Source organism: Cervus elaphus, chromosome X (assembly GCF_910594005.1).
Source record: "Cervus elaphus chromosome X, mCerEla1.1, whole genome shotgun sequence".
Classification (NCBI taxonomy): Eukaryota; Metazoa; Chordata; class Mammalia; order Artiodactyla; family Cervidae; genus Cervus; species Cervus elaphus.
The window spans coordinates 34,814,713-34,841,508 of record NC_057848.1 but is presented as its reverse complement, the minus strand read 5'-3'; the positions used below and the strand labels follow the sequence as shown (position 1 = coordinate 34,841,508).

Sequence of the window (26,796 nt, the reverse complement as noted above, 5' to 3'; positions counted from 1 at the left end):
TGGGGTGGCAAGTAAAGACTTTAGCTACTAAACAACAACAACAATCATTATAACTACTATCAGTAAAACTACTGGGGACTTGCCTGGTGGTTCAATGGCTGAGAATCTGCCTTGCAACGCAGGGGATGCAGGTTTGATCCCTGTCGGGAAACTAAGATCACACATGCCACAGGGCAACTAGACCCACACACCACAACTAGAGAGAAGGCAGCCAAATAAATAAATATTTTAAAAAATAAATAAATAATAAAACTACCACTTATTGAGCACTTATAATGTGCCAGACACTATACAAAGCACTTTTCATGTATATTTTCTCATTAAATCCTTACAACTACCTGAGGTAGGTACTATTATCGATTCAATTTTATAGGTGAGGAAACTGAGGCACAGAGCTAAAGTGACTGACCCAAGGGCACACCCTTCATAAGGGCACCAGCAGGTCTGTCTGATCCAAACTGATAATGACACCACACACCTTCATTCCTACATGAACCCAAGCCCCCAGGCCCTCGTGTACACCCTCCACCCTCCACTCCACCCCACCCAATGTCAGACTCCCCCCAGCTTTGCCTCTCCACTTGGTTCACTGACTCACTGACTTTCCCTTAGGTTCTAACCAGAGGGATCTTCTAAGGAGTCTTCTTTGGTTCCAGAGACTAAGTGACTTATTCTGTTTTTCTGAGGTCAGATCCCCTGACCACCAACTTCCCAACACACATACACACACACACAAACTCTCTTTTTCCTTTTTTTTTTTTTTTTGCCCACCAGACTTCAAACTTCTGGTTTCTTGTTAGTTCTGCCCCTAATATCCCCAGCCTCCCCAAACAATCACACAACCCACCTGAAATCATCACACCCACAGAAGGTAAAAAGTTCAGAGCTACTAAGCTTATTTGCATGACAAGAACTCCTCATTCAACATACACATGCTGTCTTGGGATCTCTCAGCCCTTTTCCTTCTCAAACAGTTCTTGGTTACTTTAAATTCTCTTGAAACTATATCCACAACAATAAATGGACTGACTATCCACCCTCCAGCTGCAGTTGGGGAGAGAGGAGCATTCTCTCGGCACATGCTGCAGGGGTCACCAAAAGCTGACTTTTCAGACTGCTAGCCCTGCCTGGGCCCGGCCCTCCCTCTGGTAGTCTAACACAGAAATGGATTTCTCTGTCATTCTGCATCCATGCCCATGCATGGTTTTGTCTGAGAGCCCATATCTGCTGGGGATGAGAGAGCTTTGCTTCAAAACACTGAACCTTCAATGCCGCCTGCTGCCTGGTAATGATTTTGGTGACTGACAAAGATTCAAGTGGGAATGGGAAGTGGACAAATGAGGAAAGTGAGTTTCCTTACCCTGTGCTAAAGGTCAACCCAACAGGGCAGATGCCTGAGCTCCTTTTAGCATCCCAGACTCCCTTGTACTTGATATTCATCAGGAACATCAGTAGGTACCATGGAGACTCCATCTTGGGTAACTCAAATAGAAACATGATCAACTATGTGAGTGATGGAAAGGGCCTGATGCCCAAAAAATACCTCTTCCCTTCTGCCAGCTGGTATCTTTTACTTTTTCATCCATTCACTTAACAATAAATATCTCCTGGATGGATAAATGAATGAATTTAACAAATGCTTATTGAGAGACTACTATATACCCTATGCTGGGGATATAGTAGGTAATAGGAGCAAGAAAGATGTGGTCCCTGTTCTCATGGGGTGGACAGTCATAGAACTACAGTTTCAATTTCCACTATTTGCATTTCATTTCTTTACCTTAAGACTGCACCTTTTTTGAGTCATGAATTGTTTTGATGAAGCAAAAATGCATGTGTGTGCGTGCTGGGGTCACTTCAGGCATGACCAACTCTTTGCAATTCCATGGACTGTAGCCCACCAGGCTCCTCTGTTCATGGGATTATCCAGGTAAGAACACTGAAGTGGGTTGCCATGCCCTCCTCCAGGGGATCTTCCCGACTGAAGAATAGAACCTGCGTCTCTTACATCTCCTGCATTGGCGGGCAGGTTCTTTACCACTAGTGACACCTGGGAAGCCCATGCATGCATACAGTTTAGCATAAAATCTCAGAGGATTCAGAGACATTCTACCATTGTCCTGAAATCCCTCACTTTGGGACCTTGTCCCCACTTATAATGCAAATAGGTTTTAAGCTGTTAGTAGGTGACTTATGACTCCTTGTGAGTTCAGTCCCTTACTAAGATCAGGTTTTCATGGGGAATCAAGCAAGTGAGGGAAGTATACCTGAAGAAGGGGGGATAACAATAAGAGAAAGAGATTAGAAGCACTGAAGGAAAATGTCGCCATCATCACAATTTGCAAAGGATCAGATCTTTTGTCCCCAACATTCAGAAAACGAAAATCATGGCATCTGGTCCCATCACTTCATGGCAAATATATGGGGAAACAGTGGAAACAGTGGCTGACTTTATTTTGGGGGGCTCCAAAATCACTGCAGATGGTGATTGCAGCCATGAAATTAAAAGACGCTTACTCCTTGGAAGGAAAGTTATGATCAACCCAGACAGCATATTAAAAAGCAGAGACATTACTTTGTCAATAAAGGTCCATCTAGTCAAGGCTATGGTTTTTTCAGTAGTCATGTATGGATGTGAGAGTTGGACTATAAAGAAAGCTGAGTGCAGAAGAACTGATGCTTTTGACCTGTGGTGTTGGAGAAGACTCTTGAGAGTCCCTTGGACTGCAAGGAGAGCCAACCAGTCCATCCTAAAGGAAATCAGTCTTGGGTGTTCATTGGAAGGACTGATGTTGAAGCTGAAATTCCAATATTTTGGCCACCTAATGTGAAGAGCTGACTCATTTGAAAAGACCCTGATGTTGGGAAAGATTGAAGGCAGGAGGAGAAGGGGACGACAGAGGATGCAATGGTTAGATGGCATCATTGACTCAATGGACATGAGTTTGGGTGAACTCTGGGAGTTAGTGATGGACAGGGAGGCCTGGCGTGCTGTGGTTCATGGGGTCGCAAAGAGTCAGACATGACTGAGAGACTGAACTGACTGACTGAAGTCAAAGGTGCCTTCAACCTCTACATAAAGTAACAACTATTGATGGACAATCTGGAGAGAAGCAGAGAAGACCTGGCCTTCCTATGGATTGGCCTCTGAATGTGCTCTTCATAGGCTAAAAATAATTTTGGTGGAAATGTAAAATGCCCATGGCCCACAGGCCATGGTTGACAAATGTGTACTTGGCTTCTGCCTTTAGTCTTGTCCTGGGCATCAAGACTCTGTTGACTAGAAAACTATCTGATGAAAGTGTTCTTTAATTTCTGAGCAACTTGAGGTTTAAAAACTAAATGTGAGAGCTGGCTGATTAATATTAATAAGTTCTCTCCCTTGCTGTGGTCACTGGAGCCCTACATGTAGGTCGGCTCAGCATGGAGACAGCCTGGGCCAGGAGGTGGCCTGTAGCTACAACACAGAAGCCAAAATACCCCAGAAGGAGCCTCAGAAGTTATGACCTACTGCAATACTCTGCTTTTTACTTGCGATCTGACAGCAAAATTACATTATCTTAGCTGTCAAGGTATACCCGACTTTGTTTAAAAGAGGATAATAGAAATGACCTAAGAGTAAAAAATTGGTGGGAGGAGGTAATTGTATTTCACCCCTTCTTATTCTCCATTCTTCCATCATGAGATTTTGCTTTCCCTCTGTTCTCTTTCCCAATTTTCCCTGTATGTTTGAACTTTTAGAAGTACCTGTGCATATAAAATTTTAAGGTAATCACAAAGGCTTGATGAGAAACAGAATTATCTCAAAGCTGCTCTTAATAAATGTGACATGTCAGGAATCACCCAGAGTGAAAGAAAAGAAAGTATGATAGGCCTTCTCATTCATTAGAAAATCAACACCAATCACTAAAGAAGGCTTGGATAGCTGGAACCAGAATCCTCTCATTGACTTCATCAAAGTTCCCATTGGCCTAGGCCTCCAGATTTTTGCAGGCACAGAGAAGTTTGCATCGCCCAGTGAATCCTCAAGGAAGTTATTCCATAGTGTGTTTCTCTTAATACTAATGCAGAGACACTTTATACTCAAGTCCCTCCATCCTTAACCAGGATACACTGTATGACACATAGTGAATAAGTGAAAGTGTTGTTTGCTCAGTTGTGTCCGACTCTTTGCAGCCCCATGGGTCACAAAGAGTCAGACACGACTGAGCAACTAAACAACAGCAACAACAACAAAGAGTCAGAAGACGTGAAGTCTAGAGCTGCTTTGTGTGGTGTGTGTGGTCAGTCATACAGTTGTGCTATTCCTTCTGACCTTGCATAGACCAGGGCATTCTGTTCCCAACTTTGTTCTTCATGCTATTCTTCAATCAAAACTTACCCATCTTATGTTCTACTCCAATGAGGCTTACCTTCCTCATATCTTCATATAACAATGGAGAGTACTGGTGTCTACTGGGAGAGCATCACATTTTTAAATTTATTGAATTTGCAAAAAAGAAGTTTGTACAGGTTTTCCATAACATCTTATGGAAAAACCTGCACAAAATTTTTAGCCAACCCAATATATCATCCAGGCTTCCCTGGTGGCTCAACAATAAAGAATCTGGCTGTGATGCGGGAGACCTGGGTTCAATCCTGGGTTGGGAAGATCTCCTGGAGGAGGTTTTGGTAACCCACTCTAGTATTCTTGCCTGGAGAATCCCATGGACAGAGGAGCCTGGCGGGCTACAGTCCATGGGGTCACAAAGAGTCGGACACAACCGAGGGACTAAGAACACACAGAATTTATCATCTAATCTCCCTGAGACTTTTTGTCTTCTCCTCACACCCCTCAGCCCACCTTGTGGTAAGAGAGTGAGGACAAGAAGAGAAAAACAGAAACTATTCAGATGACTACAGACAAGTTAGTGAGGGATTTAAGAAGCTGTGTGATCCTGCTAGTTGATTTCCTGAGAAATTATGAATTAAAAACTTCCCAAATTTCATTCTGACTCAGAAAATAGATGATTTATTTGAAGGCAACAGAGTAAGTCAGAGGTGGAGTATGGAAGAGAGAATTCTGGGAATCCAGTGCCCTCATTTTATTTGCCACTTTTCCTTCAGCATCCCTTGGACTCAGAGAGGAAAAAATAAATAAGCTCCATTGTTTATGACCTGTGTTGTTTTTATGAGCATGCTTGTGTTTCATATACCAAGTGGTCTCTGAAGAAAACCCAGTCTGCTTGTGAGGAACTTGCAGAACCATTCTAGAAGATGGAAAGCAGATCTTTTTGGGTCTCAGGGACCTAACACACTGGATCAATTTGTAGTTGTCTTTTGTTCTGCCATTTTTATTGTCCTTAGTATGAGACAGTCTGCTATCTTCTTATTAGAAAGACAATATACAGGGACCTTGAGGGTATTAAACTGAGTGAAATAAATCAGAGGAAGACAAATACTGTATGATCTCAATTATATGCAGAATCTTAAAAAAAAAAAAAAACAACTCATAGAAAAAGAGACCAGATTTGTGGTTATCAGAGGCAGGGGGTATGGAGGTGGGGAAATTGGATGAAGGTGGTCCAAAAATACAAACTTCCAGTTATAAGATAAACAAGTCCTGGGGATGTCATGTACAACATGATGACTGTAATTAACACCACTGTATGGTATATTTGACAACTGCTAAGACAGTAGATCCTAAAAAGTTCTCATCACAAGGATAAAACCTTTTATTCCTTTTTTGTATCTATATGAGATGATAGATGTTCACTGAACTTACTGTGGTAACCACTTCACAATATATGTAAGTCACATCACTATGCTATACTCCTTAAACTTATGCAGTGCTTTATGCCAATTACATCTCAGTAAGGTTGAAAGGAAAAGTAATAAATTCTGCAGAGAATGTTAAATAAACATGATCAACACATACACCCCCGCCAAAGAAAGACCAGAGAGTGCCAAGCCTGAGTAAGCAACAAATATCCATTTTCTCCCTGGCCCCATCCCCACCCATTCATTAGTTGAAAGGGTATCTCTTTGACTGAATAATGCACACATTAAGAAACCCTGGGGATATATGTGTATATATATATATAGCTGATTCACGTTGCTGTACAGAAGAAACTAATGCAACATTGTAAAGCAAATATACTCCAATAAGAAACAAAAAAGCCTGGGGAGACTGCTGCATGAGTGCTCAGTCACTTCAGTCATGTCCAACTCTTTGCGACCTCATGGACCGTAGCCCATCAGGCTCCTCTGTCCATGGGATTATCCAGGCAAGAATACTGGAGTGGTTTGCCATGACCTTCTCCAGATCTTCCCAACCCAGGGATCGAGCATGCATTTCCTGTGTCTCTTGCATTGGCATGCAGGCTCTTTACCACTAGCACCACCTGGGAAGCCCATATCAGTTATTAATTCTGACTTTTTCCCTCCTTCCTTCCCATGCCTTTTCTCCATAGTAGCTGGATAAGTCAGTTTTTTTCATATTGTTGGGCAGCAAGATAGCATTATCTTTGGAGGTGCACAAATTATACCTACTACCCACTGTCCCATCGACAGAGGGACAAAAGGCAGTGGCCATGGGAAGTCAGGAACATGTAGGAAGGCAGAAGAGCTGCTGTTCTGCTGCTCTGGCCTGCTGAATACACTTAGACAAGTGGGCAGAATCCAAAAATTAGTGCTTCTGAAAAGATGTTCAAGAATCACTTGTGTCAAAATCACCCAAAGAAGCTTGTGAAACAATGCAGATTCTAGAAGCGCCTCCCTCCCATCCCCACAGTTCAGTTCAGTCACTCAGTCATGTCCGACTCTTTGCGACCCCATGGACTGCAGCATGCCAGGCTTCCCTGGCCATTACCAACTCCCGGAGCTTGCCCAAACTCATGTCCATCGAGTTGGTGATGCCATCCAGCCATCTCATCCTCGGTCGTCCCCTTCTCCTCCTGCCTTCAATCTTTCCCAGTATCAGGGTCTTTTCCAATGAGTCAGTTCTTTGCATCAGGTAGCCAAAGTATTGGAGTTTCAGCTTCAGCATCAGTCCTTCCAATGAATATTCAGGACTGATTTCCTTTAGAATTGACTGGTTGGATCTCCTTACAGTCCAAGGGACTCTCAAGAGTCTTCTCCAGTACCACAGTTCAAAAGCATCAATTCTTCTGTGCTCAGCTTTCTTTATAGTCCAACTCTCACATCCATACATGACTACTGAAAAAACCATAGCTTTGACTAGACAGACCTTTGTTGGCAAACTAATGTCTCTGCTTTTTAATATACTGTCTAGGTTGGTCATAGCTTTTCTTCCAAGGAGTAAGAGTCTTTTAATTTCATGGCTGCAGCCACTATCTGCAGTGATTTTGGAGCCCCCCAAAATAAAGTCTCTATCCATTTTTTCAAGTCTGAAGTGAGACCCAGGCTTCAGCATTATGACATGCCAGGCAAGTCTAATAAGGTCTTGAAGTTTGAGAACCTCTGATGTAAACAAATCTTAAGTAGTTCCCTGGACATCATTGGCCATGCTCAACCTCTCTACTCTTCCTGATTTTTCTTACTGTTGCCTCTTTCTGGGAAGTTCTTTCCCTCCATCTCTGCCTGGAGAAATCCTGCCAATCTCTCAAGGCCCAACTCAAATACAACCTCTTTTGTCGCTCCTTCCCTGCTTCCTGGTCCCCAGCTGCACACAGCTGGGGATTGCTCGTGAAGCAACAAGACAGGGGACTAGTTGGTATCAGTAATGGAATGTGAGGGGAGTTGAGAGCATGAGGATGAGAGATCTGGATGGAGCCAGTGCCTAGGTTGTGAGCTTTGCCCTGATGTTTAGCACTGAAATTTGTCCACTCGAGCTGTGGTTGTTTCAGGGACTGGAAACTTGCATAACCAGTAAAAAAGTAACACTCATGAAGTCCTTGAGAGGTCAAAGCAGCAGTTTCCCCCACCTAGCAACATAATCAGTGGAGGAATTAGTAGTCCTTTAATCCCTGGAAATGGAAGTGGGTGAGGGGGCAGACCTAATGGCTGCTCAACAGACAACTGCCAAGTGTTCAGTGGGCAGGAAGACCTGTTTGTAACACCCACTGAGGGGGCTCTTGCAGTCTGGGGCTATTGGGGGGCATCAGTACTAGGGTACAGGGAGTGCTGGGGGCAATGGATGGGCAAGGAGCAGAAGGGAGGGAGAGCTCTGTTTGGCCTTGATGTTTTGGGCTGAGTTTGTGCGCTTGGATTGAAGTTACCATAAAGGCTCTAAACTACACAAACCAGCATCAAAGTCATTCCTGGCAGGCCCCAAAATGATTAAAATTGGCTCCCCTCTAGACCACTGCACATGCACACAAAGTTGGAGGTGAGGGCCTGGCGGAGGATGGTGATACTCACTGAGGGCACTTTCTCTACTTCAGTGCCTCTGAGAGATTGTGGCAGGTATGGCCCCTTCCATATTTTGAAGATTCCTGTGTATTTTTTAAATGAATGAAGACAAAAATGGAGTTACAAAAATGATGATATATTTCAAATGCTTACATTCTTTAAAAATTGCCCTGAGACAAAACCACAATACAATGTATGATGCCTGCTGAGGTCCAGAAATCTGCATTTTTAACAAATGCCCCATATGATTCTGATGCACACCAACATTTGAGAAGCATGCTCTGAATTTTACCAGAAGAAAGCAGTCCAAAGTGAGGAAGACTTCCCTTGAAATGCCAGGGAAACGAATTGTCCCACCTTGACATTTGTGCATTTCATGGCAATTTGTATTGCCATGGGGCCCAAGACTCCTGGAAGTAGTTGTTCTCCTTAAAGGCTATGGTTAGTTCTGCTCTGTGATGTCTGTGCCTGCTACTCTCCCTTTGCATTATGTTGTAAAGCTTTCTAGTTTGCTAGGGCAAGATGGTTGCTGGCAGGAGAGCTGAGAGAGTGCCTAAAAATTTATAAAAAAACTGGTAAGAAATCAGTATTGTGGTTTGATTGCAAGAAAAATAACCTTGTGCTTAGATTTGTTGAGAAATGTGAAAATGAACAGACACATTCCTTTGACATAGCTGCAGTCATGTGTTCCAAATCTGAGCAAGTCAACAATGTTTGAAAGTATGATCTATATTACACTGGCAGTGAGAAAGGCGCTAAATAGAAGTCCTCACCTGCTTGCTTTATAGCGGCTGATGATATCAAAGACAATGAAGGCCATGATTACATGAGTAGAACACACGTGTAAGGATGTGTATCACTACAATCACATTAAGGTAGCACAAAAGTCCTGAAAATTTTGGAAAGTTGGAAGAGGAAGGACCACAGCCTATGATTGTGTAGGTTTTGTCTTATACAAAAGCACCCAGCAAGGGGATGATCTTGGAGAATATTGAAAAGTTATAGTTGGGTAGAGACAGTAGGGCCAAGTATGGGAAAGGGCATCATCACTACACATTGAAAAATTTAAAAAGTCTGTGTCTGATTTGTCTATCACATAAGATAAAAGGCCAGCTCATACAAGGTGAATGAAAAGCTCTTGCACATCATACATTTAGGGAGATTTAGACAAATATGACTACAATAACCATGTCTGTAATCATGCAATTCAAAGCAGATCAAGGATTGAAAATAAATTTCCACGTGCTGAATTATAATGTTGTCCATATTGTTCATTGCTAAAATCCCAACTCCTCACACCTAGCAGGCAGTCAATATATGCTGGTTGAATGAATGAACATCTGGATGAATAAGTACCTTACTCATTACTTTACAGCTCACACTGTTTAACCAATCCTCCCAGGTGGTCTGCTATGTCCCAGTCTTCATGATTCAGGTGCTACCTCTGTATTCTAACTGTGTTCTGTGTGGCATTCATACCACCATTAGAGGACAGTCATCTTGCTATACCCAGCATCTATCAGAATATCTGGAATATAGTAGTTGTTCAAAATAATAATTAAAAAAATGAATGATGGGAATGTAAATTGGTACAGCCACTATGGAGAACAGTATGGAGGTTCCTTCAGAAACTAAAAAGAGAGCTACCGTATGACCCTGCAATCCCACTCCTGGGCATATATTGGAAAAAATGAAAGCTCTAATTTGAAAAGATATATGCACCCCAATGTTCATTGAAGCACTATTTACAATAGTCAAGACATGGGAGCAACCTAAATGTCCCATTGACAGAGGAATGAATAAAGAAGATGTGGTATATACATACAATGGAATATTACTCAGTTGTAAAAAACGAATGAAATAATGTCATTGGCAGCAACATGGATGGACTTGGACTTAGAGATTATCATATTAAGTGAAGTAAGCCAGAGAAAGACAAATATTATATATAACTTATATATGGAATCTAAAAAATAGTACAAATGGACTTATTTACAAAACAGAAACAGACTCATGGACATAGAAAACAAACATGCTTACCAAAGGGGATGGGAGGGGAGGGATAAATTAGGAGTATGGAATTAACATATACAAACTACTATATAAAAAATAGATAACAAGGACCTACTGTATAGTTCAGGGAACTATGTAATATGTGGTATGAAACTATAGTGGAAAAGAATATATATATTCTTATGTATGTATACATATATATACACACATATATACATACGTATAACCAAACCACTTTGCTGTATACCTGAAAAATAATATTGTAAATCAATGATACTTTAATAAAAATAAAAATTAATTTTTTTAAAAAATTAATGAATAGATATACAATGAATTTATATGTGATAAATGAGTGGGAAAATATCAATGAGAGGGCAATTTGCAATAACTTCTCTGACAAATTATTTCATAGTAAATCCCAATGTGAGGTCACCTGAGCACAAGGGGAATGAAATGGTATCAACTGGGGTCCTTGAGCTGTTTTTAAAACATTTAGAAAAAATTATATCCTCACCTGATTGGAGTAGGTACAATGAGTGGGCACCAGAAAGATTCTTAAGCTAAAATAAAAATGCCTGTGGTTTACAATTCGGCCCATTGCTTGTTTCTATTCTTTGTCGAAATCATTAGACATTTAGAAAACTGTTTTTTAAAAGACATAACTGCTTTTGGTTAAAACACAGACAAACAAAAAGCTAGCCCACACAGGGATTTAAAAAAATTAAAAGTAGTAAAGCCATTGCCCAGATACCAGGACATTTAGCTCAGTTTATTAGAAAATAGCCAAATACCCATAGGAGCTATATCATCATTCTCCCTTTTCAAATGTGTCTAGAGATGACAAGAACCTAGAGACCCTGTGTTAAAAAATGACTCACTTCATTTTACAAAGTTCTTATTGAATATCTACTGTATTTTAAGAGCTACAGAAATATTCCACAGATAAAAGACTGCCTATTCTGGGCTATCAAAGGGTAAAATGAAAATTCAAAGTTTGTTTTTGGTATTATAGGCTCAGAAATGTGGAAGAAGGAATGAACGATTATATAGTTCTTACTACATACCAGGCAGTAGTCTAGGCATTTCATACTGACTTCTGCAGCAATTGGGCTTCCCCTGTGGCTCAACTGGTAAAGAATCTGCCTGCAATGTGGGAAATCTGGGTTTGATTCCTGGGTTGGGAAGATCCCCTGGAGAAGGGAAAGGCTACTCATTCCAGTATTCTGGCCTGGAGAATTCCATGGACTCTATAGTCCATGGGATTGTAAAGAGTCGGACATGATTGGGTGATTTTCACTTCACTTTTTCTACAGTAATTCACTGTGGTAGGGACTTTTACCCTACAGATTACAGTCATTCAGTTTCTCAATTTCTGGTAAGTAATACTGTGGCAGCTTCTGAGATGGCCCCCAGTGATACCCACTTCCTGTTATGTGAATCCATATTCAACCTTTTTTTCTTGAGTATGAGCTGGACCTATGGATTCTTAACAAATAGATTATGGCAAAAGTGATGTCACTTCAGATATTAGGTTATAAAAAGACCATGACTTTTCTCTCACACACCCTCTGGGGGAAACCTGCTGTCATTTTATAAGCTGGTATGGAGAGGCCCACTCTGGAAAGAACAGAGAGAGATCTCTGACCAATAGCCAGCAAAAGACTAATGTCTTCAGTCCAGCAGCCCACAAGGAACTGAATCCTGTCAAAACCATACAACCAGCTTGGAAGAAAATGCCCCTCAGTTCAGGCTTCAGTCGTAACCCTACCTCTAACCAACAACTGGATTATACCATTGTAACAGATCTTGAGCCAGAGGCAAACAAATTGCCGCACCCAGATTCCTGACCCACAGAAACTTTACAATAATAAATATTTGTTGTTTTAAGCCACTAAATTTGGAGACCTTACTAAAACTTACCAAATAATTATTAAATGTACCAGTTACTATCTTACATAGAGGCACTTTGCTTAACCCAATTATTCTAAACAAAGTTCTTGAAATGGAAAATAGAAATGTTATTAACTTTAATGCAGCTTAACCATTTCTTTATGAATGCTTTCTTCTCATCATATGTTTTAAATATAATTTTACCAAAATTTTCAAGCTTCAGATTCAGCAATTCATTGAAAAAAATATCTGTCAGAGAGCCTAACAAGCAAAGCCAGTCTCATTTCCAAATCAACTTGCTAAATCATATTTCTTTTGTCTCAAAAAGGATGACTTCATTTTTGCAACTCAATAAATATATCAATACTTAACCCTGTGATGATCATTTCACTTGTAAATCCTAATACCAGAACGGACGAATTAAAAGATAGATAGCTTGAGCATGCAGGATTGTTATAAGTTTGTTATCTGGATGAAATAAAGTGAGTTCAATAATTTTTTTAGCACTTTTTGTTTTGCTTTTACAGAACTCTGAGTGAATTATTTTGTCTTTAATAATAGTTGGGGAATGGAGAGTTGAGGTGGTTAAAACTGTCATCATTCATGCCATCCACTATGCTGCTGTGCTGTGCTTAGTCGCTCAACTATGTCTGACTCCTTGTGACTCCATGGACTGTAGCCCACCAGGCTCCTCTGTCCATGGGGATTCTCCAAGCAAGAATATTGGAGTGGGTAGCCTATCCCTTCTCCAGGGGATCTTCCTGATTCAGGAATTGAACCGGGGTCTCCTGCATTGCAGGCAGATTCTTTACCAGCTGAGCTACCAGGAAAGAACTGCCATCCACTATAAATTATCTCAAAATCCCAGCATCAGACTGTTTCTCATGCCAAATTTCATCCTTAATTCTTAAATAAGCAAAATATATGAATCACCATTTCTCCAAATAAGATATACAGATTGCTGATGAGCACATGATAACATGCTCAACATCATTCAGCATTAAGGAAACATAAATCAAAACCAGAATGAGATACCACTTCACGCCCACTAGCATGTCTATGATAAAAAAAAAAAAAAAAAAACCATGGACTGTGGCGAACTTTGGTGAGGATGTAGAAAAATCAGAACTCATACATTGATGGTAGGAATGTAAAATGGTGCAACCACTTTAATAAATAGTATGACAGTTTCTCATAAAGTTAAACATAGGGTTACTGTATAACTGAACAATTCCATTCCTAGGTACGTCCCCAAGAGAATTAAAAAAAACATATATCTACACACAGACTTGCACATAAATATTCACAGCAACATAATTCACTAATATTAATAGCAAAGTAGAAACAACTCAAACAACCATCAGCTGATGAAGAGATAAACAAAGATGTAGTATGTCCATACAATGAAATGTAGTATTATTCAGCCATAGGAAGGAATGAAGTATTGATAGTTGCTACAACATGGATGGGGGGTTTCCCAGGTGGCACAGTGGTAAAGAATCCACCTGCCAGTGCAGGAGACGAAAGAGACATGGGTTTTATCCCTAGGTCAGGAAGATACCCTGGAGCACAGAATGGCAACCCGCTCCAGTATTCTTGCCTGGAAAATCCCATGAACAGAGGAGTCTGGTGGGCTACAGTCCATGGAGTCACAAATAGACATAACTGAGCAACTGAGCACACACAACATGGGTGAACCTTGAGAACATGCTAAGTGAAAGAATCTACACACAAAGGACCAATATTATATAATCCATTGATATGAAATGTTCAAAATAGACAAATCCATGGAAACAAATGTAGATTATGGGCTGATAGGGGCTTTGGGGAGGGCACCAAGTGCTGGGAATTGACTGCTAATGGATACAGGGGCTTTTTAGGAGTGATGAAAATCTTCTAGAATAGATAGTGGTGATGGTTGCTCAACTCTGTAAATCTATTAAAAACTACTGAATTGTACAGTTTAAAAGATGAGGAGAGCAGCATTGCTATCTGTGAAATCTAAGAAATCACTGCCTAACATAAAGTCATGAAAAGTATTCCTATGTTTTCTTCTCAGTTTATTTTTTGGTAACAGCTTCATTGAGATATAATCCAGATACCATAAAATTCATTTTTGGAAGTGTACAATTCACATTGCCTAAAGGTACAAACTTGCAACTAGTAGTAAGTCCTGGAGATATAATGCACAATATAGTGACTAGGGACAATAATATCATACTGTAATCATCAAAATTGCTAAGACACTAGATCTTAATTACTCCAGCCACCAAAAAACAATAATTATGTGATGTAATAGAGCTACAATGGCATATCACCATGTATAAGTGTATCAAATCAACAATGTTGTACACCTTAATGTTATATGACAAATATATTTACATTTTAAAAAAGATTAGAACAGCAAAAACATGTATATCAAAAGAAAAAACACAGAAATTGGGCTACATGAAAACAAAATATATGCAATTACCATAGAAAGAAATTATATTACAATAGCTATCAAAATATTTTCAAACATGGTAATATATGTGCTTCTTTATTAGCTCATGAAATAAAATTTAGCAGTGGGTTTAATAAGTACCTTAAATTTAATCTAGGGCTTTGTTTCCCCTTTGAACCGGTTGCTCACTTAACCCAAAGCCATTTATTCCCTCCTAGAGAACATAGAAGTATCTCTGATTTATCCATTAAGAGCTGGTTAGCACTGTTCAGATACAGGCAATAGGCATCTCAGAAATCAACAGAATCCTCTATCTACTTCAGTAGTTCTGAACCATTTAGGGGAGGGCAGACTTCTTTGAGAATATGATGAAAGCCCAGGAAAATTTAAAAACCCCAATATTTTATATACAATTTTAATAGACTCACTGAGTCCATTACCTTCTTTCATAGAACCAGGTTTACAAATCTCTATTCTGCTTGATGTCATTTTTGATCTGCTAATCCTTTAATATCATAGCTAAGCATTACTACCTTGGAGAGCAAAGTGCAAACCTTTGTGGAATATCTGAAAGACCAAGGAGCAAATTCTAGTTATCACTGACAGACTGAATGTTCACTCAAAAACCACCCTAAGACCAACAGTGTAAGATATAGGTCTCCTTTTAAAGATTTCATGTACTAATAAAAAAGATTTTTCTCTCCCTTACACTGTACACTTTTGACAATGGAGACTATATTGTATAACCATCATATTTGGCATTAAGTTAAAAGTTTGTGGATATAAGTCACAATTTAATGTGGCCTCTGAAACAAAGCTCTTACCACTGTATATATATGATGGGGCCCAAGGACATTTTAAAAGATATTTGAAAGTAAATTGCCAATATCACATTTCATTCCAAATACTGTCATATATATTTAACTATATTATCACAATACCATACCTCACTCAAGAAATTTAACACTGAAACACTATAATTAGTAATTTGGGAGTCCATATGTAAATTTCCCTTATTGTCTCAAACATGTCATTTACAGACGATAAACTGCAAGAACATTGAAGATGTGTCACTATGCAAACACAGAGCCACAAGCAAAATGTGAGAAACTTATTGATTCAAGGCAGTTAATGAAATCCCTGTGCAATCATTATCTGATCACTAGGCTAAGTGAACAGACTTCAATGACTGCCCATGACAAAAAATACAGATTTTACAGAATCAGTCAAGGAAAGTCATATAAAACAATAAAAATGAAACTCTGGAAGAAGGGGATCAGATTTCCAGAGTTATCATATTAAATTGCTTAAAATGTCTAGTTTCAGCAAAAAATTACAAAACATACACACTCACACACACACACACACACGCAAAGAAGGTATGGTTTATACACAGGAAAAGAGATGTCATAGAAATTGTCCTTGAGGAAGCCCAAATGTTGGTTTTATTAAAGACTGAACTAGCTATTTTAAATATCTTCAAATAACTAAGTAAACCATCTAAATAATTAAAGAAAAGTTATGAGAACATTGTCTCATCAAATAGAGAATATTAATAAAGTGATAGAAATTGTTTTTTAAAAGGATCAGATTGAATTTCTGGATTTGAAAAGTGTTGTAAGAGAATGAAAAATTCACTAGATGGGCTCAACAGCAGATTTCAGCTGGCAGGAAGAAGTAGCAAATTTGAAGATAATTCAATTACCATTGTCTAGACTGACGATCAGAAAGTAAAACAGAATGAATAAAAACAAACAGAACTTCAGAGAATTTAATGGTGAGACACCATTAAATGCCCAACATACACATAATGGGAGTCCCAGAAAAAGAAGAGAGGAAATAAAGAAAGAACTGGAAGGATATTTAAAGAAATAATGAATAGTTCTATTTCCAGTTTTTTAAGAAATCTCCACACTGTTTTCCATAGTGGCTGTACTAGTTTGCATTCCCACCAACAGTGTAAGAGGGTTCCCTTTTCTCCACACCCTCTCCAGCATTTATTGCTTGTAGACTTTTGGATAGCAGCCATCCTGACTGGTGTGTAATGGTACCTCATGGTGGTTTTGATTTGCATTTCTCTGATAATGAGTGATGTTGAGCATCTTTTCATGTGTTTGTTAGCCATCTGTATGTCTTCTTTGGAGAAATGTCTGTTTAGTTCTTTGGCCCATTTTTTGATTGGGTCATTTATTTTTCTGGAATTGAGCTGCAGGAGTTGCTTGTATATTTTTGAGAGTAATCCTTTGTCTGTTTCTTCATTTGCTATTATTTTCTCCCAATCTGAGGGCTGTCTTTTCACCTTGCTTATAGTTTCCTTTGTAGTGCAAAAGCTTTTAAGTTTCATTAGGTCCCATTTGTTTATTTTTGCTTTTATTTCCAATATTCTGGGAGGTGGGTCATAGAGGATCTTGCTGTGATTTATGTCGGAGAGTGTTTTGCCTATGTTCTCCTCTAGGAGTTTTATAGTTTCTGGTCTTACATTTAGATCTTTAATCCATTTTGAGTTTATTTTTGTGTATGGTGTTAGAAAGTGTTCTAGTTTCATTCTTTTACAAGTGGTTGACCAGTTATCCCAGCACCACTTGTTAAAGAGGTTGTCTTTTTTCCATTGTATATCCTTGCCTCCTTTGTCAAAGATAAGGTGTCCATAGGTTCGTGGATTTATCTCTGGGCTTTCTATTCTGTTCCATTGATCTATATTTCTGTCTTTGTGCCAGTACCACACTGTCTTGATGTCTGTGGCTTTGTAGTAGAGTCTGAAGTCAGGCAGGTTGATTCCTCCAATTCCATTCTTCTTTCTCAAGATTACTTTGGCTATTCGAGGTTTTTTGTATTTCCATACAAATTGTGAAATTATTTGGTCTAGTTCTGTGAAAAATACCGTTGGTAGCTTGGTAGGGATTTCAGTGAATCTATAGATTGCTTTGGGTAGAATAGCCATTTTGACAATATTGATTCTTCCAATCCATGAAGACGGTATGTTTCTCCATCTGTTTGTGTCCTCTTTGATTTCTTTCATCAGTGTTTTATAGTTTTCTATGTATAGATCTTTTGTTTCTTTAGGTAGATATACTCCTAAGTATTTTATTCTTTTTGTTGCAATGGTGAATGGTATTGTTTCCTTAATTTCTCTTTCTGTTTTCTCATTGTTAGTGTATCGGAATGCAAGGGATTTCTGTGTGTTAATTTTATATCCTGCAACTTTACTATATTCATTGATTAGCTCTAGTAATTTTCTGGAAGAGTCCTTAGGGTTTTCTATGTAGAGGATCATGTCATCTGCAAACAGCGAGAGTTTCACTTCTTCTTTTCCACCTGGATTCCTTTTACTTCTTTTTCTGCTCTGATTGCTGTGGCCAAAACTTCCAACACTATGTTGAATTGTAGTGGTGAGAGTGGGCACCCTTGTCTTGTTCCTGATTTCAGGGGAAATGCTTTCAATTGACCCAGCAATCCCACTTCTGGGCATACAAACTGAGGAAACCAGATCTGAAAGAGACATGTGCACCCCAGTGTCCATCGCAGCACTGTTTATAATAGCCAGGACATGGAAGCAACCTAGATGCCCATCAGCAGATGAATGGATAAGGAAGCTGTGGTACATATACACCATGGAATATTACTCAGCCATTAAAAAGAATTCATTTGAATCAGTTCTAATGAGATGGATGAAACTGGATTCCAAATTAGCCTCCAACTAATAAAAAAATTAAAAAAAAAAAAAAGAAACTGGAGCCCATTATACAGAGTGAAGTAAGCCAGAAAGATAAAGAACATTACAGCATACTAACACATATATATGGAATTTAGAAAGATGGTAATGATAACCCTATATGCAAAACAGAAAAAGAGACACAGAAGTACAGAACAGACTTTTGAACTCTGTGGGAGAAGGCGAGGCTGGGATGTTTCGAGAGAATAGCATGTATATTATCTATAGTGAAACAGATCACCAGCCCAGGTGGGATGCATGAGACAAGTGCTCCGGCCTGGTGCACTGGGAAGACCCAGAGGAATCAGGTGGAGAGGGAGGTGGGAGGGGGATCGGGATGGGGAACACATGTAACTCCATGGCTGATTCATGTCAATGTATGACATAACCCACTGAAATGTTGTGAAGTAATTAGCCTCCAACTAATAAAAAAATAAAATAAAATAATAAAAAAAGAAATAATGAATAAATAATTCTCAAAAATAGTTACACATCCACAAACTCAAATATTTCCTAGTAAGATAAACACACAGAAAAAGCCACATCTTAGTCAAACTCTCAAAGACCAAGAAAAAATCTTGAAAGGAGGAAAAGATAGCTGATTTCCATTCAAAACAATGGGCACTAGAAGTCAGTGTGATGACATATACAAAATGTTTAAAGCAAAAGACTGCCAACCAAGAATTCTCTATTCAGCAAAAATATCCTTAAATGAAGGAAAAATAAAGACATTTCTCAAGTACACAAAGACTGACAGAATTAATGGCCAGAAGGCACATCCTATAAGAAATGCTAAAGAGAATTCTTCAGGCTGAAATGAAAGGACAGTAGACAATACAAAAAACAGAAACAAAAACCCAAACCAACCCTCTCCTCAAAAAAAAAAAAAAAAAACCCACAAAGAAGTAAAGAGCACCAGAAAAGGTAATTAAAGGTAATTGTATAGATAAATATAATACAAATATTATGGGGGTGGGGAATTTTTTCCTATCTACTTTGAAAGATAACTGCATAATTCAATAAGTACACAGGAGTGTTCATAGGCTTATAATCTTTAAATGTGCCATATATAAAGTAATAATTTGTGTATCAGTAGTAGCACAAATGAGGGAAGGAATGGAACAGCACAGTTTTTGCTATGATTTGAATCAGGTTTGTATTAATCCAAAGTAAATTGTATTTTAAGATGTTAATTGTAATCCCCGGGGCAAGCACTAAGAAAATAAGTTTTTAATATAGTAAAAGAAACAAGGGAATTAAAAGATATATTAGAAAATATCTATTTAACATAAATAAATCAACAGTGGAGAAATAGAGGAACAAAAAAGATATGCAACATACAGAAAATGGAAAATGGCAGATGTAAATACTACTTTATCAGTAATTACTATAAATGTTACTAGATTAAGAAAACCAGTTAATTGGCAAAGATTGCCAGACTTTTAAGAAACACACATGATCCAACTATATTCTGTCTAGAAGAGATACACTTTAGATTCAAAGATACAAGTAGATTGTAAGTAAAAGAAAGATTTTTTGGCTGTGCCATGTGGCATATGGGATCTTATTTCCCTGACCATGCTCCCTGCATTGGGAGTGTAGTCTTAACCACTGCCCACCAGGGAAGCCCAACTGTAAGTAAAAGACTGGGAAAAGATAGATGGTGCGAACGGTAATCAAAAGAGAGCTAGCTAAGTGGCTATACTAATTATCAGACAAAATAGAATTTAAGATAAAATTTGTTATTAGAGAAAACAAAGGACATTTTTTTATGATTAAATAATGTATTTATCATGAAGATTTAACAATTATAAACACATTTCCACCTATCTACAGAGCTGAAAAATACATGAAGCAAAAACTGACAGAAATGAAGGGAGAAATAGAAATTCAATAATACCAATACCAATAAGTGGGGCGTTTATTACCCCACTTTCAGCAACAAACAGAAGTAGACAAATGACCAAAAAGGAAATAGAATACTTGAACAACACTATAAACCAACTAGACCTAATGGACATCTATCTATACAACACGCCATACAACAATAGCAGAATATACGTTCTTCTCAACTGCACATGGAACATTCTCCAGGACAGATTATATGTTAGTCCATAAAATGTCTCACTAATTTTTTTAAAGGACTGAAATAATAAACAATATATTCTGCAAATATTAGATATCAATAGCATAATAAAATTTGGGATATTCACATATAAATGGATAGCAGAGAAGATACTGCAAAATAACTACTGGTTCAAAGAGGAAATCACAAAGGAAATTAGAAGATACTTTGAGATGAATTAAAGGGAGAGTACAGTATATCCTAAATATCCTGAGAAAGAAATTTATAATTGTAAAAGTTCAAATCAATAACTTAAGTTTCCACCTTTTGAAACTAGAAAAATACAGTAAACTAAACCCAAAGCAAGCAGAAAGAAAAAAACATAGAAAATTGTTTATTAGTAAAATATTTATAAATTTAGTCCTCCCATAACTTTGAGTTACAATTCATTTTGAGTTAATTTTTGTATACGGTGTGAAGTAAGGATCAAGATTCTCTATTTTTTCCTCCTGAAAGTCCAACTATTCCAAAGTAATTTGTTGAAAAGATTATCATTTCCAAGTTGAATTGCCTTGACACCTTTCTTAAAAGTCAATTGCATATATGCCTGTAATTATGCATATGCACACATTTATTTTTTTACTTTCTTGTTTTGTTCCATTGATCTTCAATGCCAATTTGTTCTTTTTCAAAATTAACTACATCTTTTAGTTACATCTTTTACATCTTTTGTATTTATATATAAACTTGAAAGCAGTTTGTCAGTTTCTTCAAAAATGCCAACTGAGATTTGACTGAAATTGTATTGAATCTATAATCAGTTTGGAAAGAATTGCCATCCTAACTATATTTAGTCTTTCAATTCATGAATATGCCATTTCTTTACATTTATTTAAGTCTTCTTTAATTTATGTCAGTAATCTTTCACAGTTTCCAATGTTAAAAAACACATATTTTTGTCATATTTATTTCTAAGGATTTTATATTTTATTTATTTATTTTTTTATTTTTTTAATTTTTTTTTTCTATTTTTTTTTTCCAGTGGGTTTTGTCATACATTGATATGAATCAGCCATGGATTTACATGTATTCCCAATCCCGATCCCCCCTCCCACCTCCCTCTCCACCTGATTCCTCTGGGTCTTCCCAGTGCACCAGGCCGGAGCACTTGTCTCATGCATCCCACCTGGGCTGGTGATCTGTTTCACCATAGATAGTATACATGCTGTTCTTTTGAAATATCCCACCCTCACATTCTCCCACAAAGTTCAAAAGTCTGTTCTGTATTTCTGTGTCTCTTTTTCTGTTTTGCATATAGGGTTATCGTTATCACCTTTCTAAATTCCATATATATGTGTTAGTATGCTGTAATGTTCTTTATCTTTCTGGCTTACTTCACTCTGTATAATGGGCTCCAGCTTCATCCATCTCATTAGGACTGGTTCAAATGAATTCTTTTTAATGGCTGAGTAATATTCCATGGTGTATATGTACCACAGCTTCCTTAACCATTCATCTGCTGATGGGCATCTAGAAAGCCACAGTCATCAAGACAGTATGGTACTGGCACAAAGACAGAAATATAGATCAATGGAACAGAATAGAAAGCCCAGAGATAAATCCACGAACCTATGGACACCTTATCTTTGACAAAGGAGGCAAGGATATACAATGGAAAAGAGACAACCTCTTTAACAAGTGGTGCTGGGATAACTGGTCAACCACTTGTAAAAGAATGAAACTAGAACACTTTCTAACACCATACACAAAAATAAACTCAAAATGGATTAAAGATCTAAATGTAAGACCAGAAACTATAAAACTCCTAGAGGAGAACATAGGCAAAACACTCTCCGACATAAATCACAGCAAGATCCTCTATGACCCACCTCCCAGAATATTGGAAATAAAAGCAAAAATAAACAAATGGGACCTAATGAAACTTAAAAGCTTTTGCACTACAAAGGAAACTATAAGCAAGGTGAAAAGACAGCCCTCAGATTGGGAGAAAATAATAGCAAATGAAGAAACAGAGAAAGTATTAATCTCAAAAATATACAAGCAACTCCTGCAGCTCAATTCCAGAAAAATAAATGACCCAATCAAAAAATGGGCCAAAGAACTAAACAGACATTTCTCCAAAGAAGACATACAGATGGCTAACAAACACATGAAAAGATGCTCAACATCACTCATTATCAGAGAAATGCACATCAAAACCACAATGAGATACCATTACACGCCAGTCAGGATGGCTGCTATCCAAAAGTCTACAAGCAATAAATGCTGGAGAGGGTGTGGAGAAAAGGGAACCCTCTTACACTGTTGGTGGGAATGCAAACTAGTACAGCCGCTATGGAAAACAGTGTGGAGATTTCTTAAAAAACTGGAAATAGAACTGCCATATGACCCAGCAATCTCACTTCTGGGCATACACACTGAGGAAACCAGATCTGAAAGAGACACGTGCACCCCAATGTTCATCGCAGCACTGTTTATAATAGCCAGGACATGGATTTTATATTTTAAATGATACTTTTAAAAAATTAATATTTTACTGTTCATTGCCAGTATATAGAATACAACTGATTTGTATCTGGTTCTGTTTAATAAATTTTTCTTCATTATGTATCAATTTTCCTGTTTCTTGGCATTTGTGATAAATTTGTATTGGATGTCAGACATAATGAATTTTACCTTATTGGATGCTGGATATTTTTGTATTGTTTTAAATACACTTGAGCTTTATTCTGGAAATAGTTTGACCTCTGAGGCTTGCTTTTAAGCCTTGTTGCTGCTGCTGATAAGTCGCTTCAGTCATGTTAGGCAGGACTAAATACACCATTAGTCTAGGGAAGTTCTGTACAATAAAAATTTTATGCAAGTCACGAATATGTGCCACATATGTTACATTGTCTAGTAGCCACATTAAAATATAGTGAAAAGAAATTGGTAAAATTAATTTTAATTACATATAAATATATTACATATATAATGTATTCTATTGATACCCAAACCAGGAAAAAAGTACAGAAAATTAAAGAAAAAAAAAAAAAAGCCTGTAGACCAATATCTTTTATGAACATAGACAAGGAAATCCTCAACAGAGCATTAACATATTTGAATCCAGCAATATATAAAAAGAACATACCATAACCAAATAGAATTTACTCCAGAAATGCAAAGTAATTCATCATATTAATAGTCTAAAAAAGAAAAATCCTATGGTCATATCAATTTATATGAACAGAAAAGGTGTTTAACAAACTTCTACTCTGATGGTTTTTTTTTTAATGTCTTAGCAAAACTGGAAAAGAATGTAGTGTGCACAACCTGAACCACAAAACCTATAGCTAACTATGTGGTAAAAGACAGAAGACTTTCTAAAATCAGTAACAAGGTATATCTGCTTTAAGTACTTCTATTCCATTTTGTATTTTGATTCCATTTTGTAAAATTGATCCTAGATAGTGCAGTAAGGAAAAACATTGAAGACGTACAGATTGGAAAAGAAGAAATAAAACTGTCTCATGATTCCGTATAAAGTAAACCCTAAATAATTTATTTAAAAAATTTCATAGAATAAAAAAATGAATTTAACAAGGCCACAAAATACAAAGTCAATACACAAAAATCAACCATATACTAGCAATGAACAATTAGAAACTGAAATTTTAAAAGACAGTACCATTGTAAATTGTTGTACGTAAAATGAAATACTTAGGCATAAGCTTTCATTTTAGGCAAAAGGTTAACAAAACATGTATAGATAGGACTTACACATTGAAAACTACAAAACATGGATGAAAGAAATGACATATGGTGTTCATGGACTGGAAGACTCAGCAGAATATACTTTCACTCAGCAGAATATACTTTCACTCAGCATAAGATTTTCAAGTTTCATCCATGTTGCAGTATGTATCAAAACTTCATTCCTTTTAAAGACTGGATAATAATGATAGTATACCACATTTTGTTTATCCATTTATTGGTGGATGGACATTTAGGTTGTTTCTACTCTTTAGCTATTATGAAAAATGATGCTGAACATTTGTGTACACGTTTTTGTGTAGAATGTGCTTTCGTTTCTCTTGGGTATGTAGCTAGGAGTGAAATTGCTGGATTGTATGGTAACTCTATGTTTAACTATTAGAGAAAATGCCATATGGTTTTCCAAAGTAGCTGCACCATTTCATGTTCCCACCAGTAGTGTGTGAGGGGTGCAAATTCTCCAGATTCTAACCTAGTAGCTATTCTTCTATGAAAAATAGTTATAGCTATCCTAGTGGGTTTAAAGTCGTATCTCATTGCAGTTTCAATTTGAATACTCTTAATGACCAACAATGTTGGTCATTTGTGTCTTTCTGCAAATGTCTATTCAAGTGCTTTCCCCTTTTTCAAATTGATTTGTCTTTTTATTATTGAACTGTTATAATTCTTTATATAGTCTGGATACAAGTCCCTTATCAGATATATGATATTTCATTACTTTCTTTTGTTCTGTGGGTTGTCTTTTCATTTTCTTTATGGTGTCCTTGACATAGTTTTTAACTTTGATCAAGTCCAATTTACCTATTTTGTTCTCTTGTTCCTTGGCCTTTGGTGTCTTCTCTAAGAAACCATTGTTTTATCCAGGGTTATAAATATTTACTCCTAAATTTTCTTCTTAGAGTTTTATACTTTTTATTTATTAAATTTAGTTCTGTGATTCATTTTGAGTTGAATGTTGTAGGTGGTGTGAGGTAGGAATCCAACTTTATTCTTTTGAATGTGAATAGCCAGTAGTCCCAGCATGCACAACTGATTGACAAAGGTGCAAAAGCAATTCAATGGAAGAACAATAGCCTTTTCAGCAAATTGCAAATGAGCATCAACAGGCAAAAACAAAACAAGAAAAAAAAAAACCCTCAATGTAAACTTCACCCCTTAAGGAAAAATGAACTCAAAATTGATCATAGAGCAAAACATAAATGTTGCAACTAGAAAACATGTAGAGGAAAACACTAGAGGGTAAGGTCAGTGTAAATTGAATTTTTATAGCTACTGACATATTTCCCTCTGTAGAAGCAAGTAGAACTTTTAGAATGAGTCATGGGTGCATTTTGTATTTTCCCATCCCCCATCTTTGAACTTGTCTTTCACAGGATCATGCTGATATTGAGTGGAAGTTTGCAAGGACGAAGCTCTGGATGAGTTACTTTGACGAAGGTGGCACCTTGCCACCTCCTTTCAACATTATCCCCAGCCCCAAGTCATTTCTATACCTTGGCAACTGGTTCAACAACACCTTCTGCCCTAAAAGAGACCCTGATGGTAGACGAAGAAGGCACAACTTGAGAAGCTTCACAGTAAGGCCTTTAAAAATTGTCTCTTTGTAAACACAAATGTTTTCTCCTTTCCCTCCTTTGTGACATTCCCTATTTCGAACATCATAAAACTACTCCAACCTACAGATGCTTTGGGGGTTTGTCAAGCAGCAGCTCCTGTGTCATGTTCCAGTCCTAATATTTAAAAATATATTTGAGTGGATGGGCTGCTGTGACACTGCTGATATAAGCTCTCTGTCCATTTTCAATGACAGGAACGCCATGCTGACAGCCTGATACAGAACCAACATTACCAGGTAAAGCTTCTTTATATGAACTAAGCATAATAGTTCTTGGTCAGTTGTGTGACCTTGGATAAGTCTCTTACCCTCCATGAGCCTCAGTTTCCTCATCTGTAAAACAGGGATGATTAAACTTAACTCAAAGTGTAGTTGTGAGAATTGAGTGGTGAGTACGTACGTATTTGTGTGTGCATGTGTGTCCTGGCAGTGTCTGACATATTGCATTAAGTGGTAGCTATCATCATCACTGGTTCTAACACAAAGCTGAGTGACTATATGTATACCATTCCCAGGAGGCTAAGTTAAAGGAGGCCATCCCTGTAAAGGAGAAGAACAGATTAACTTTAATAAAAAATATCTTGACTATATAATTAGTGGACATCGAGATCAGCAGATTTTGTGACACTGAAGAATGATTTTCTCAACTTTATAAAAGGAAGAAAAACTCTCATCTTACTAGGAGGGTTAAAGTTTAATCCAGCCTGAAGGGAAAGGATATTGACTGTGACCATTCAAGGATTACTCTACTCTGATTATTCTATTAATGTGAATCATGTTTACCTTATGCCTGGGTGGGAAAATTTTCTTTTGGGTGAATTTGATCTCACTGGCCCACTCTGCCAAATTTGGACACATAGTAATTCTTCATTTAGCCAGTGGACTTAACTGGGGGTTTTGTAGAAAATGGTTGGATCCTGTGAGAACTTTCC

General features: G+C 37.7%; 1 protein-coding gene across 1 annotated transcript in view; it reads left to right on the top strand.

Moving 5' to 3' along the window:
• Nucleotides 1-26,796, top strand: part of TRPC5 (transient receptor potential cation channel subfamily C member 5) — a 174,203-nt gene that overhangs the window by 144,372 nt on the left and 3,035 nt on the right. Inside the window, exons 7-8 of the mRNA XM_043896226.1 lie at nt 25,623-25,826; nt 26,060-26,101. Of these exons, the coding sequence (XP_043752161.1) occupies nt 25,623-25,826; nt 26,060-26,101 (246 nt within the window). The remainder of the gene's footprint in view (nt 1-25,622; nt 25,827-26,059; nt 26,102-26,796) is intronic.